At 47.0% G+C, this 14,171-nt stretch overlaps 1 protein-coding gene across 1 annotated transcript in view; it reads left to right on the top strand.

Moving 5' to 3' along the window:
* The window catches only part of LOC144893983 (uncharacterized), a 35,093-nt gene that overhangs the window by 12,065 nt on the left and 8,857 nt on the right, over window positions 1-14,171 (top strand). Inside the window, exon 4 of the mRNA XM_078785325.1 lies at window positions 2,616-2,622. Within this exon, the coding sequence (XP_078641451.1) occupies window positions 2,616-2,622 (7 nt within the window). The remainder of the gene's footprint in view (window positions 1-2,615; window positions 2,623-14,171) is intronic.

Consider the following 14,171-nt stretch of genomic DNA (forward strand, 5'->3'; position numbering starts at 1 on the left):
TCAAATGAAATTCAAATTGCAGAATTATCAATAGGTGAGGCATCTATCTATAATTCCACTAATCTCTGTGTGTATGTGTGTGTGTATGTATGCGACAACGATTTCTCGACAACTACCGGTCCGATATACTTGAAACTTGCCAGGTATATTGCTGGGGACCCGAGGATGTGCCTTTTCAAGGTTTGAAATTAATCGGACAAGTACTTACCGAGCTATGGCGATTTAGCCGTTCGCCGTTCGCTTTGGCGTTGCGAATGGACCAAACCATTCCATGTAAATAGAGGGGGGGGGTTCTGTGGTCGTTGCGAATGGACGAAACCATTTCATGTAAATAGAGGGGGGGGATTGTCACTGTACTCGCAAGCCGTTCGCCGTTCGCTTTGGCGTTGCGAATGGACCAAACCATTTCATGTAAATAGAGGGGGGGGATATAATTTTAGATAGATATATAGTACGGGCATATATATAGTACGGGCATGCCCTAGTATTAACAAACGAATGAAACAGATTTGGTGAAATTCTGACTATTTTTAACTCGATCGCATTTCACTCAAAGTTATGAGCTACTGAAGAAGAAGATGTCCAGCCAGGACGTGATCACTATCACACGATCTCCCGCGGTCATTTCAACCTCAAATGAAATTCCAATTGCAGATTTGTCAATATAGTCCGGCAGCTAAGCTAAATATAGCATAACAATTGTGCATTTTGTGGGGAAAGCACCAAATTTGGCACAGTAGTAGACTATCATATTATGAAAAGATCTGGATATTGGGCCATCTCAGATTCAGAGATTTGATTTTTGCAAGGATGTGTGTGTGTGTGTGTGTGTGTGTGTGTGTGTGTGTGTGTGTGTGTGTGTGTGTGTGTGTGTGTGTGTGTGTGTGGATGTGCGTGTGTGTGGATGTCTGTGAATGAAAGAGAGGGATAGAATTGTGAGGAACAGAAATTAAAAAACGAGATGTGTGTGTGTGTGTGTGTGTGTGTGTGTGTGTGTGTGTGTGTGTGTGTGTGTGTGTGTGTGTGTGTGCGTGCGGTGGGGTTTTGGGGTGTGCGTATGGAGGGGTGGGCAGATGTGTGTGTGTGTGGAGGTGGGGGATGTGTGTGTGTGTATGTGTGGAGGGGTGTGCGTGTGGGGGGAGGGATGTGGGGGTGTTTGTGTGTGTGGGTGTGGGGGGGGGGGTGGATATGTGTGTATGTGGGGGGGGGGGGGTTGGGGTGTGCGTGTGGAGGAGGGGGGGTTGGATGTGTGTGTATGTGTGGGTGTGTGGGGGGATGTGTGTGTGTAGATGTGTGTGTGGGTGTGGGGGGGTGGATATGTGTGTGTGTGGGGAGGGGTTGGGGTGTGCATGTGGAGGAGGGGGGGTTGGATATGTGTGTGTGTGTGTATGTGTGGAGGGGTGTGTGTATGTGTGGAGGGGTGTGCGTGTGTGTATGTGTGTGTGTGTGTGTATGTGTGTGTTGGGGGTGGGGGTGGGGGGATGTGTGGATGTGTGTGTGTGTGTGGATGTGTGGATGTGCGTGTGTGTGGATGTGTGTGTGTTGTGGGTGTGTGGGGCGGAGTGGATATGTGTGTATGTGGGGGGGGGGGGGTTGGGGTGTTCCTTGCGGAGGAGGAGGGGTTGGATGTGTGGATGTGCATGTGTGTGAATGTCTGTGTGTGTGTGTGGGTGGGGGGGGGGGTGAATATGTGTGGGTGTGTGGGGGGGGGTGGATATGTGTGTGTGTGGAGGTTGGAGGAGGTTGGGGTGTGTGTGTGGAGGAGGGAGGGTTGGATGTGTGTGTGTGTTTGTGTGTGTGTGTGTGTGTGTGTGTGTGTGTGTGTGGAGGGGTGTGTGTGTGGGAGGTGTGTGTGTGGGGGGTGGGGGACTGTGTGTGTGTGTGGGGGGGTGGGGGACTGTGTGTGTGGATGTGTGGATGTGCGTGTGTGTGGATGTCTGTGTGTGTGTGTGGGTGGGGGGGGGGGTGGTGGATATGTGTGTGTGTGTGTGTGGGTGGGGGGGTTGGGGTGTGTGTATGGAGGGGGGTGGGTGTGTGTGTGTGTGTGTGTGTATGTGTGGAGGTGGGGGGTGTGTGTGTGTATGTGTGGAGGGGTGTGTGTGTGGGGGGAGGGGTGTGGGGGTGTTTGTGTGTGGGTGTGTGGGGGGGGGTGGATATGTGTGTATGTGAGGGGGGGGTTGGGTGTGCGTGTGGAGGAGGGGCGGTTGGATGTGTGCATGCATGCGTGCGTATAAAAGAGAGAGATAGAATTGTGAGGAACAGAAATGAAAAAAAGACGTGTGTGTGTGTGTGTGTGTGTGTGTGTGTGTGTGTGTGTGTGTTGGGGTGTGTGTGTTGGGGTGTGTGTGTTGGGGTGTGTGTGTATGTTTGTGTGTAGGGGGGATGTGTGTGTGGGGGGGGGGGGGGATGTGTGTGTTTAGGCCGGGGGTGTGGGGGTTGGTGTGTGTGTGTGTGTGTGTGTGTGTGTGTGTTTGGAGGGGTGTGCATTTGGGGGGAGGGGTGTGAGTGTGTGTGTGTGTGTGTGTCGGGGTTGTATCCAAGGGGGTTGTGTCAAACCATGTCCAATGAAAGTGGGGTTGTCGCAAAAGTGGGGTTGTATCAAAAGTGGGTGCGAGTAAACCGGTCATCACTGCCAGCAGTTTTAAAATGGCAGTTCTAGTTTTCAAGTATTTCTGAGTGAGAGAATGTAGTTCATGCAGGCCACAAACAAGACAGCCATTGCCATTCAACAAGGGTTTATCTCAAAAACATAAGGCAAAAATACCAGAGTCAAATCAGGCTGGATTGCAGATCACAACAATTCAACAATTCCAGTTGTACAAACTTCAAATGAAAGGCATTGAACTTGAAGTAACTGGTTGAACTCGAGGCAACCAAGGACAGGAAATGTGAAAACCCTCACCAGAGAATTCTGAGACCAGGAGCAACACTGATCAAATGTGCCCTCACCTCAACCATGCCATCTATGATTTGGGATGCGTTCTTTACAAATGCCAATGTCACATCTTGTGCAGACCGACGGCGCCCATTGCCTGCCCTTTTGCAAATGTCACAGTCCCGTTCAACTTGGCGACGTTTGCCTGTTCTTGTGATAACAACGGGCACACGACGTATGACGTCACCATGAACAGTGTACTCCTGGGCATCCGGAGGGTGACGCACAGGCTGCTCTGGATCAACAACATTTGCCCGGCTGGTTTAGTGTTGTTCCGCAATCGGCTCGATCCAACTTTTATCATCAAATCATCCCTTGTTCGAGCTTGGTCACCCTTGATGTCGCTATAAATGATATAAGAGTTGAGGTTGGCCCTTTGGAATAAATTCAAAAACACCTTCCGACACCACGTGTGGCAGCGGGCTTCCTTCATATAATTGGAAATCTTTTTGTCGCCGAGGTCTTCACCCCCCATCCCGGAATTGTACACCTGAATCATTTGCGGAATGACAGCAGGCACATGGAATCCAGGAGGCGGTAATTGCGCGGTAAATTTGAATGCGGTCAGAGGCAAAAAATTCGGCTTGGAGACATTTCAGCGCATGCGTAGAAGGTAGAAGCCAATAGAATCGGCTTGAGGACTCCAGAGGGTTAAAATCCGGCAATGAGTCGATTCTAAAACACGCAGATGGTGACGATCAAATATTACGGAACAACACTTTTATGGGAAACATGTACTGGCTTAATTAAACTTTATTTATAATTCACACTTGACCCAAAGAAAGCCATGGGAAATCTGACGTAACAAAGCTGGACGGTGTATAATCAGTAGAGGCCTATACAAGCGTAATGTTAGGCCAACTTGGAAACAAGATGGAGGCCATATCATTTCGTCTCAGCCTTGGGTGGGTGGAGTCAAGAGACATATGTGGGTGTGTTCAAGCGGCTGATCGACCAATCCGTGCACACTTCAAAAATCGACCCCCACCACGATCTGCAGCAGCAACGCGAAGTGCTTCAAGATCTGCGACATGTTGAAGGTAAAACACGTGCGATTTATTTATTTATTTTGAATCTTCCGATGTGAGTTCCTCATGCACAATGGAGTCGGTGAGAGATCTAGGAGGCCTCGGTCTCGTCCCGGCCTGGCTGAAGATCCAGGGTCTATCAGAGGAGTCTCTCCGAGCTCTGGTTACGGAGATGGGGATCGAGATCTTCGGGGCTCTCTGTGCCCGAGCCGAGCCCGCTCCGGTGAGGGTTCAACTCTGTGCTTTGGCCACACGAAAGTTCACCTTTACCATGTACGCGGAGCTCTGTCGGTACATGGAAACGTACCGTGCGGGGCGAGGATCGGGATGGGCCGTCGCCATGGAGACGGGACGACCAACTGGAGACATGCGCATCAAGGGAGAAGAATGGGACTCGGTTTTTCCTGAAGATGCCAGAAGAGACCTGGAGGATGGTGAGTTGTAACAATTATGGACATTTTGTGATAACCTTTATTTGAAACCGTCATATATATAAACCTACATTTGGAAATTCCATTCTGAGGTTGCAAAAGTCCTGATGTCCTGATTCACCACCCACACGACAGTCCCTGTATATATACAGTCCCGACGTGGCAGGTCCGAAAGATTCTGATCACATGGGCCGTGTCGGCCATTTTGTTTACAGCGACGTGAGTCGGTCGGTTCCGAGGAAATAATGAATATCACATGATTGCACGGTGCTCTGGTGGCAAAATATGAAAAAAAAACCATCAACATGGGTGAAAGACCTTTTTCTTGATGGCCAAATAACATTAAAATAAAGTCAGTCTATTTCATTGTAATGCTTTCACTCCTTACTCGGGGGACCTTTTTGGTCCATCGGACCAAATTTTTTATTGGTCTTCACCTCCGGGGAGCATGCCTGCCTGCCGGATTTGGAGGGGGGTGGGGGGGAGGGGGGAAGGGTCTTTTGGGTCATCTGGGTCTTTTGGCTCCTCGAGGCCTGTTTTTTGTGTACAAGATCGAGGCTCGTGTAAGAGCTGACATTAATCACATAACAACAAACTGACAAAAAAAAACATATAATCTAGGGAGCGGGAGACAAGATAGGGAGAGAGAGGCAAACACACAAGTACAACAGCAGAGAACAGGGACATCGGGAAATCTGTGGAAGGGAGAGGGCTTGGGAGGAGGAGGCATGGGAAAGGGGGTGGAGAGGTGGAGGGGAAGAGGTATAAAACACATGGAGACTGCTCGGACTTCAAGGAAAGAAGTCTGTATTTCAAAAAAGTGGATCTGCGGTGAATTAACAGGGGTAGAAAAGATCAAGGTTGTGGATGGGGGAAGATAAGAGATGGTGGTGAACAGCTGTTTTAAAGACCTGGAGGGTGGAGTAGGATTGAAGAGAGTGAGGGAGTTTCTTCCAGAGGCGGGAGAAAAGAGGAATGAAAGAGTGAAGGTGAGCAGAGAGTCTTGATTTTGACAGTTTCACCATAAGAGGTTTGCTGGCAGTTCTTGTGCGTCCTGCAGGAATATTTGGTGGGCAGAGCACAGACAGACCTGGGGGAGCTCGGCTGGAGAGGAGTCGGTAGAAGACAGAAAGACCACCAACCTGCCTGTGGTGAGCGAGTGAAAGGCTCTTGGAGTTAGCTTCATCGCGGGAGATTCCAATGATTCTGAAAGCTTTAGATTCAACAGCATGAAGACGAGCCAGGTGTGAGGCAGGAGCACCAGCCCCGAGGCGAGAACAGTATTCCATTGCGCTGCGGATGAAAGCCTTTCATGTGGTGAGGAGCTCAGGTGTGCCAAGTAAGGACTTCGCATGACGGAGGATGCCCAGTCGGCGACTGGTTTTGGAGGCCAACCTGGAAATGTGGTTTTTCCCAGGAAAGGTCATGGCAGATAGTGAGACCCAAAAGCTTAAGTGACAGAACTTCTTTGAGAATATTGTTCACAAAGTAGATGGGAGAATTGTCCAGTTGGTCTTTTTGGAGAGACTTAGTGAGAGTGTGAGATTAGTCAGGATTGAAAGACATGTTCCACTTGTTTGACCAGTCTGTGATTTTTTCCAGGTCTGCAGAGAGTGAGGAGGCTGCAGACTGTCGATCTGAGGGATGAGGTATGGAGCGGCAGAGAGTGGAGTCATCAGCAAAGAGACAGAGAGGATTTGAAAGAGAGTCAGAGAGATCATTGATGAAGACCAGAAAAAGCACAGGGCTCAGCACTGCCTTGGGGATCTCCGGCCTGAACAGGAAGGGAAGATGAGAGAAACCCATTCAGGGCCACACGTTGACTATGACTAGAGAGGAAGTCCGCAAGCCATGCGTGGAGATTTCCATGGATACCATAGGAGGAGAGTTTGTTGAGCAGGGCGGGGTGCCAGACCATATCGAAGGCACGTGATATGTCAAGGGAGACAGCTATAATTTCCTGTTTGGCATTGAGGACCTCCATCCATTGTTGAGACAGAAGAAGCAGCATGTCCAGAGTAGAGTGACCTGGTCTGAAACCAAATTGATGATCAGAGATCAAGCCTTTGGAGAAGAGGAAGGATTTGATATCCGAAGCAATGATGGATTCCAGGACTTTGCTGACAATAGGGAGCAGGCTGATTGGACTGTCGGTGCAAGGATCTGTTTTTGCAATTTTTTTGTGTAAAGTGGAAATGTTTGCTGATTTCCAAGCTGATGGCAGTAGACCTTGAGCAAATGAGAGGGTGAAGAGAACAGAGAGAGGGTGTGAAAGAGTGGCAGAGCAGGATTTTAGGACCCGTGGGCTGATGCTGTCTGGTCCAGTTGCAGCATGAGAGTTGAGGATTGACAGAAACTTCTGCACCTTGTCAGGAGAGAAGGAGACAAAGTCCAGGAGCAGCTGTGTACGACTGAGTACAGTGGGTACAGAGAGAGATGTGTTTGGGACACAATATTTTGAGGCAAACACAGAGAGCAGCAGACATTTGCAATCAGCTTTTTCACGTGTGGAGTCAGCTGTTTAGCCGTTTGAGGTAAGGGAGGGCATGGAGGGGAAACAAACACCAGAAACAGATTTTACCAGACACCACCAGGATTGGGAAGAGGGATATAGGTTTGAGAGTTCAGTCTTGAGAGTGGAGGGATATTGCTTCCTGGCTCTCCTGAGGGTGGAAACACACTTGTTCCGGGCTTTGTGAAAGGAAATGAGATTTCCTTCCGTTGGATTTGCCTTCCAGGAGGCAAAGGCAAGTTGTTTCAGGGCAACTGCCTCACCACAAGAATCCGTGTACCATGGACGGGAGGAAGGGCATGACAACTGAAGACCAGATGGGATAAATCTGTGCAATCGAGAGAGCCATTTACTTTGGAAGAATTCCCAGGATGAGTTGATGTCAGAGGCAGTAGAAATGGGAGACCAGTCCAGATGAATGATGGCTCCTTGAAGACCGTGCCAGTTGGCCTATGTGAAATGTCAGACTCATCGATGCTGAGGAGGCTCTGTGAGAATGGCCAGAGAGATGTCCACTTTAACAAGCATGTGGTCAGATGAACCGATTGGAGCAGAAGAAGAGCAGCAGACATTTGCAGGGAAGTTTGTCATAACCAAGTCCAGAAGAGAAGATGCTCCGTTGACTGAGATCCGGGTCGGGAAATTGACAGATTGAGTCAGTCCCAGTTGGTCTCATAAGTTCTTTGCTGATGAGACATGGCTGGTGAGAGAGGTACCCACACCCAGCCAGCTGGCATGATGACAGTTGAAATCACCACATATGAGGAAGAGAGAGTTGGGATGAGCAGATAGAAGTTTGTCCATGTTATCAGACAGCGAGATGTAGATGGAGTCATCACTGTTTGGTGGACAGTACAACACACGTGAACAAAAGGTGGGAGCGAAGGGGAAGCCATAGTTGGAGGTACTCCTGGGGGTGAGATCGAGACAGGGCAGTGCAGAGAGAGTGAAGAAGAGAGTTTTTGATAAAGATAGCAACCTCACCTCCAGGACGAGGCTCAGGTCTATCATACCGGAGGAGGGAGTAACCAGGGAGAGATATTAATGAATCGGAGACATTAGGAAGAAGGAAAGTTTCTGTTAAGCAGAACAAGTCTGGTTTGTCAGAAGCAACCTGAATGGAGAGATCAATGAGGTTTGAGCGAAGGCCCTGGATGTTTGAGATCCATCCCGTTAATGAAGAGGAATGGGGAACATCGGATACATGACAGGGGAGAGGAGGGGTAGGGTAAGATGTGGAAGAGGAGGAGGTAGGGAGAGCAGTTGATAATATGTCAGAGATTTCAGAATAGCAAGGAGAAAGGGAAGGATGAGGAGGACAAAAGTTTGATGGTGATTGAGTGAGGAACAGTGAGGTGTTGTTTAAGGGGAGGCAGAGTGAGGAAGAAGGTTGGAGGAGATGGAGATGGAGGTGAGAGTTGGAAGGGAGAGGAATCAGGGAGGATGCTTTGAGGAGGAGGGGTAAGAGGGGAGCATTGCAGAAAAAGGAGGAAGGGGAGTTTTGAAGGGGAGGGGTAAGGGGGGAGTTTTGAAGGGGAGGGGTGAGGGGGGAGTTTAAGAGAGGAGGGGTGAGGGGGGATTTAGGTGGGAAGGGGAAAGGGGGGAGATTTGAAAGGGATGGGTGAGGGGGGTGTTTAGGAGGGGAGGAGTGAGTTTGGATTTTAGAAAGTGTTGAACAATTAATGGAAAATGAACATTTATTGCAAAATGATTTTCTTGTGATTTTCGAGTCAGAGATCTGTTTGAAAACGTTGGAGGAGGGGTGGCATGCATGTGAGTTTTGGGAATGTAGAAAGGAAGAGTTGCAAGAGATGGAATTTTTATTTGAAATGAAAAGATTTGGTGAGCAAATCGAATACAACCTTTTAAAGAAGAAGAAGAAAAATGTGTTGTAATATACGACAGACTGCAATACTTCGGGGGAAAGTTTAAACATTTTAAAACTAAACCATGAAATATATGTGGGGAAATTCCCTAAATGAGGGCAGGAAGGATTCCAAAGGGGGATTAATGATTCCAGGACAGGTTCAGATGCAGGAACAGAAGAATATGAGATTGACAGCTCGGAGAGCAGAACACGAAGGAATAGTGAGGTGTGTAAGTGAAAATGTGTCAGAACGGGAAGATAGGCCTGCTTATTAAATTATTCGTTGATTTGTTTTTTTGGAAGGTGAGGTGAAAGGGAAGGGAAGGGAAGGGAATGAAAGGGAATCAGGGGAAGAAGGAGAAAGTTGAAGGCATATGGTGAAAATTAGCTAGAATTGGAAAGGTGTCTTTTGGCTGGAGAGGATTGAGTTAGGAAGGAAGGAGAGCAAAAACAGAAAAAAACGGGTGGGGTGAAACACGTGGTCGAAGAACGAACCAACAAAGAAGGAAATAATTATTTATTTATTTTTGAATTAAGATTTTAAACAAAGGTAAGAATTTTGGGTGTTCTGAGACTTTTGGGTCTTCGGGAACTTTGGGTTTCCGGGATCTTTTGGGTCCTCTGCGTCTCAGGGGTCTTAAAGGGTTTACAAAAGTTGAAGGGGTCTCAGCAGTCTTAAGAGTTAAAAGTAAATTTGAATGGCCTGTAATTAAAAGACACAAAAAGTAACACACACACACACACACACACACACACACACACACACACGATTCATCCATATACAACAACAACAACAACAACAGGCATTTTAAGGCCATTTTCCCTGCTAGAGTGGGGGTTAGCCTGGCGGGCCCCATGACAATCTTCTCCATTTTGCCCTATTTTCTGCATCTCCCCTTGTTAACGCCCTTGCCCACATTTCTTCTTCCACCACCTTTGGCCAAGTCTTTCTCGGTCTTCCCCGTCATCTACTTCCTTCTACATTCATTTCCATCATTCTTCTCAACCAGTCACTTTCATCCTTCCTCAACACATGACCAAACCATCTCAACCTGTTTCTCTTCACAGCATCAATCACAGGCTCTATTCACATCATCTTCCGCAATTCATCATTTGGCTTCCTCTCTCTCAACGAAACTCCGCACATCCACCGAACCATTCGCATTTCCACCCTTTCCAGCCTTCGTTGCTGCTCTACGTTCATTACCCATGTCTCGCTTCCATAAATCATAACACTTCTCACACATGCAGCATACACCTTTCCCTTCAGCTTCAACGACACTCCCCTCCTCATCAGCACGCCACTCAATTCCCGAAACTTCTTCCATGCCCATCTCGCTCTGGCAACCATTGCCCAGTCTGATCCACCTTCTCCATTCAACATGTCTCCAAGGTCGCGAAATGTTTTCGCACCTTCCAGCTTCACACCATCTCCAAGATCCAACTCAACATTTCCTCCATCTGCAGCTCCCTCTGTGCACACCTTGTACTTGAATGTAGCTGCCACACTGGTTAATGACCCTCTCAGACCACTACATTTTTGATGACCCCACTCAGCGCACATTATACATTGAATGGAGTTCACTCTGACACCCTTCCTGCACACAGCACACGGCCACTTCCCAGTTCTTTCCACCTCACCACATGCTTTACCACAAGCCATCACCTTCGTTTTTCTGATATTCACCTTCAGACCTTTTGTCTCCATACATGTCTCCATACATGTCTCCTTACATCAGTGTGTGAAATTGGGGCATATAGTTACCAGCCATTTGGGCTGGTAACTTTTGAGAGTTACCAGACCGAAGAAAAGGTTACCAGCCCGAAGAACTGAGATGAAAATAAGGACTCAAATTGGTGCATTTTAGGAGTGTTCAGGAATAAACTCCCTAAAAACCTAATAGCAACGATAGGTCTTCTCGAATAATTAAATTTAAAAACACTAGTGAATAATATTTTCATGACACCAAATACGTTTTATTGTCAGAAAAGTGAGGAAATTTTATAAAAGGTTTGTGCATAGATTTATCAACATGTGCAGGACAGTCACAGTTGATAACTTGATGGTGAGTTAAAGTAATACAAAGTTGAGAAAAAGCTGAGGTCTAGTAGTCGGTCTATGATCTATCACATTTCTTGTTAGTTTTACATATCTTCCACGGCAGCCTGTAAGTCCTCAATGTCATCCAGAACCACGTCTTCGCAGTCAGTGTCAAGGCCGGACTCATAACCCGACTGTTTGTCAGCTGCTGATATTGGCTCCGGCAGACCAGCTCCCTCAGGTTCACCACCTGCAACAGCAGCAGCATCTATCTCTGTGACCTGATCCCGCACCAGCTCTGGCAACAAGCTGGCCCCTGCTCCGCTTCGGGTGAAGTTGGGCCTTCTCGTTCTCTTGGAACAGCTGTTCCAGAAGTTGATTGCTGGCTTAGGCTCAAAGTCGGTGATGTCCGCAGATTCTAGTTGGATGCAGAGCAAATCCGACATTGTTGTTGACTTGAGCCTGTTCCTGAGATCATTCTTCATGATCTTCATTTGTGAGAATCCTCGCTCACATTCGGCCGAGCTGGCTGGCAGTGTCAATATCAGGTCAATGACTGCCAGGATGTTGGGGCACACAGGCTGATAGGAGTCATTCACCTCTGGCCCCTGCAGATCTGTCATTTTCCGACTGTTAAATACAAATGGCTATCATAAGCATACTTTAAAATACAAAAATGAGAGAAAATACTCCACAACAGTTTGCAGTTCTGTTGCACAGATCATTTAAAAAAAAAAAATGCATACTACATCTATAGTCATTCATAAATCTCCCGCATACGGCATATTAGTTCCGTTTCGTATATTAGTTAATTTAGCTCCGTTCCGTTTGACCAACGGAGTTAGTTTCGTACTATACAGCGAACCGTATATAAGGCGTATCCTCATTGGCTCTCGCTCGAATGGCACATCCAATCAAATACCACGAAAGAAAATATAAATGGCGTCGAATGTCAGACCCCGGATATAAACAAAAACAATTTGCAAACGCAGAAAAAAGTATTAATTTGAGGGAAACATGCATTTTCAACAGAAAAAGTCGATTTTAAACGAAAGTGTAGGGCAAAATCTATCCAGACCACCGGGCTGGCAACTCAATAAAGATACCAGCCCGGGACAAAAGTTACCAGCCACGGGCTGTCGGGCTGGGGTTAATTTCGCACACTGCCTTCCATCCATATACAACAGAATAATTATTTATTTAATATTTACTCATTCCTCATGTTCACTTTTTCTTTTCCTGTTTGTGTTTCCATCATTGTCTACGCTTCACCTTTTTATCTGCTTGTTGCATTTCTCTGCCCATCTCACTTCCTTTTCCTTTCCTCTCTCCCGAGAAATTTACTTTGTGGACATAGATTATGTTACATTATTTCAGAAAAATGAACGAAAAAAAATGATCGAATCGTCATCTTGGATTCAGGGAAAGTTTGATAAAGTGAAAGAGCGACCATGCTGATGATTTTTTTTTTCACTTAATTAACTTTTTGCTGTAACTTTTAGGGGAGTTAACTTTTTGCTATTTTTCTACTCCTCCCTTATCACAAGTCTGATTGTTCTGAAACTTGACACATGAATACAAGACAGTCGTTCGCACAATCTTCGATTTTTCGGGTTTCGATTTTGGATCATGTGGGCCCCCAGGGACGGAGGGTTACCCCCCAAAACTTAGGATCTTGACTCGACTGATTCACCAACTGATTACCCTGAAACCCGATACAGCCCTTATTCTTGATGGACTGCACAAAAGCACGAATTTTGCTGACAGCTTGGTTGCCTGCCCCTAGTGGGCGGCCAAGGTGGCCTTGACAGACGCGCACTCGCCTCTAAGTTGTCTCGGTCATTCATCAATGTGTGTGCCTTCTCTCGGGTGGACGTCAAATGGGGCATCGCATCTACCGGTATTAGTTGATGGATGTTAAATATCCCAGGGTGTCCTTCGTGAAGAGTAACTCGGCTGTCGGCACCATGAACAAATAACAAATTCCTGCCCGAAACTACAGGGGGCACTGCATCAGCGGCAGAGCCATGTCCTCACCTCATGGTGCAACCCACAGCCTGCTGCATATGAATGAAGAAGAAGTCCTATCCCTAAACCGTATCTATCCCCTAACTTACCTTGTCTTTTATCGACCCCTTCAATCCCTTACCAATTAGTTTGGGGTTTTAAACCAAAACCATTACCCCAGACAGGGAAGACATTGTCTGTTTGTGGGTTTTATAGCAGCGTGATAGTAAACACGTACTCTTAAGTCCTGCTTCCTATTCCTCCCATCCGTAAAGACGCGCTCTTTGCTGGTAATAAAGTAAACAAATTGTTATGCATTTCAAAGAAGATATGATATCCATATTTTGTGTGAAAGGTGGTGTGTTGTTTGCGATGTACCCACTCACCCTTCTATCCTCACTATTCATTTTCCCATTTCCATGACCCTACTACCTCCCTCATCCCCACTCTTGCCCTCCCCCCATCCATCTTTCCATTTCACTCCTGCATCCAAACACCTTCCACCACAAGTGTGTGTGTGTGTGTGTGTGTGTGTGTGTGTGTGTGTGTGTGTGTGTGTATCTAGGTGTATGTGTGTGTGTATGTGTGTGTGTGTGTGTGTGTGTGTGTGTGTGTGTGTGTGTGTGTGTGTGAGTGTGTGTGTGTGTGTGTGTGTGTGTGTGTGTGTGTGTGTGTGTGTGTGTATCTAGTTGTGTGTATATTTGTCTCTGTATCTGTGCCTTTGTGTGTTGTTAATTGTTTTCTCCATAATTTGGGTTTCAGAAGGTGGAACGGAGTCCTCCCAGGAAACGAAGTATCGTGACTCATGGACTAAGTTGTGAAGTTTTGTTGTTCTCAGAGTTTTGTTCCAAGGGCTCTTTTCAGGATTGTCATTGAGCTCCATTCAGCCTCCAACTGCAGTTCGTTTGTGTTGATGTTCCCATGGATGGGTTTTTTAATCTCTGGAAGGTTCTTCTTTATCATTCCCGTTGCCCCAATTATCACTGGTGCAATTTTGGCGTTCATCAGTTTCCAGGATCTTTTCACTTCATTCTTGAGGTCTTGATATTTGGTGGATTACTCAACGTACTTTGTTATGCCTTTGTGTGCACAGCTGTTCTGACATGAGGTTTTTACATCAGCATCGGAAGTGGCTTGTGCTTTGCGTTTCTGCCTTACAGAACCTACACTTGTCCCATTGGCTCAGTCCTGTCATCTTAAAGCAATTTGTGCAGAGTCGTTGGTTTTGGGCATCTAATAGATAAAAGGAGCCCGTTTGCGGTGTGCCTGCTTCTGTGCGTGCGTTCGGTCCAGCCATCGATATCGTCTTCAATTATCTTACCCATCTTCCCACTCTTGGTACTCTGAATC

The sequence above is a fragment of the Myxine glutinosa genome, chromosome 1 (assembly GCF_964187855.1).
Source record: "Myxine glutinosa chromosome 1, kmMyxGlut1.1, whole genome shotgun sequence".
NCBI lineage: Eukaryota > Metazoa > Chordata > Myxini > Myxiniformes > Myxinidae > Myxine > Myxine glutinosa.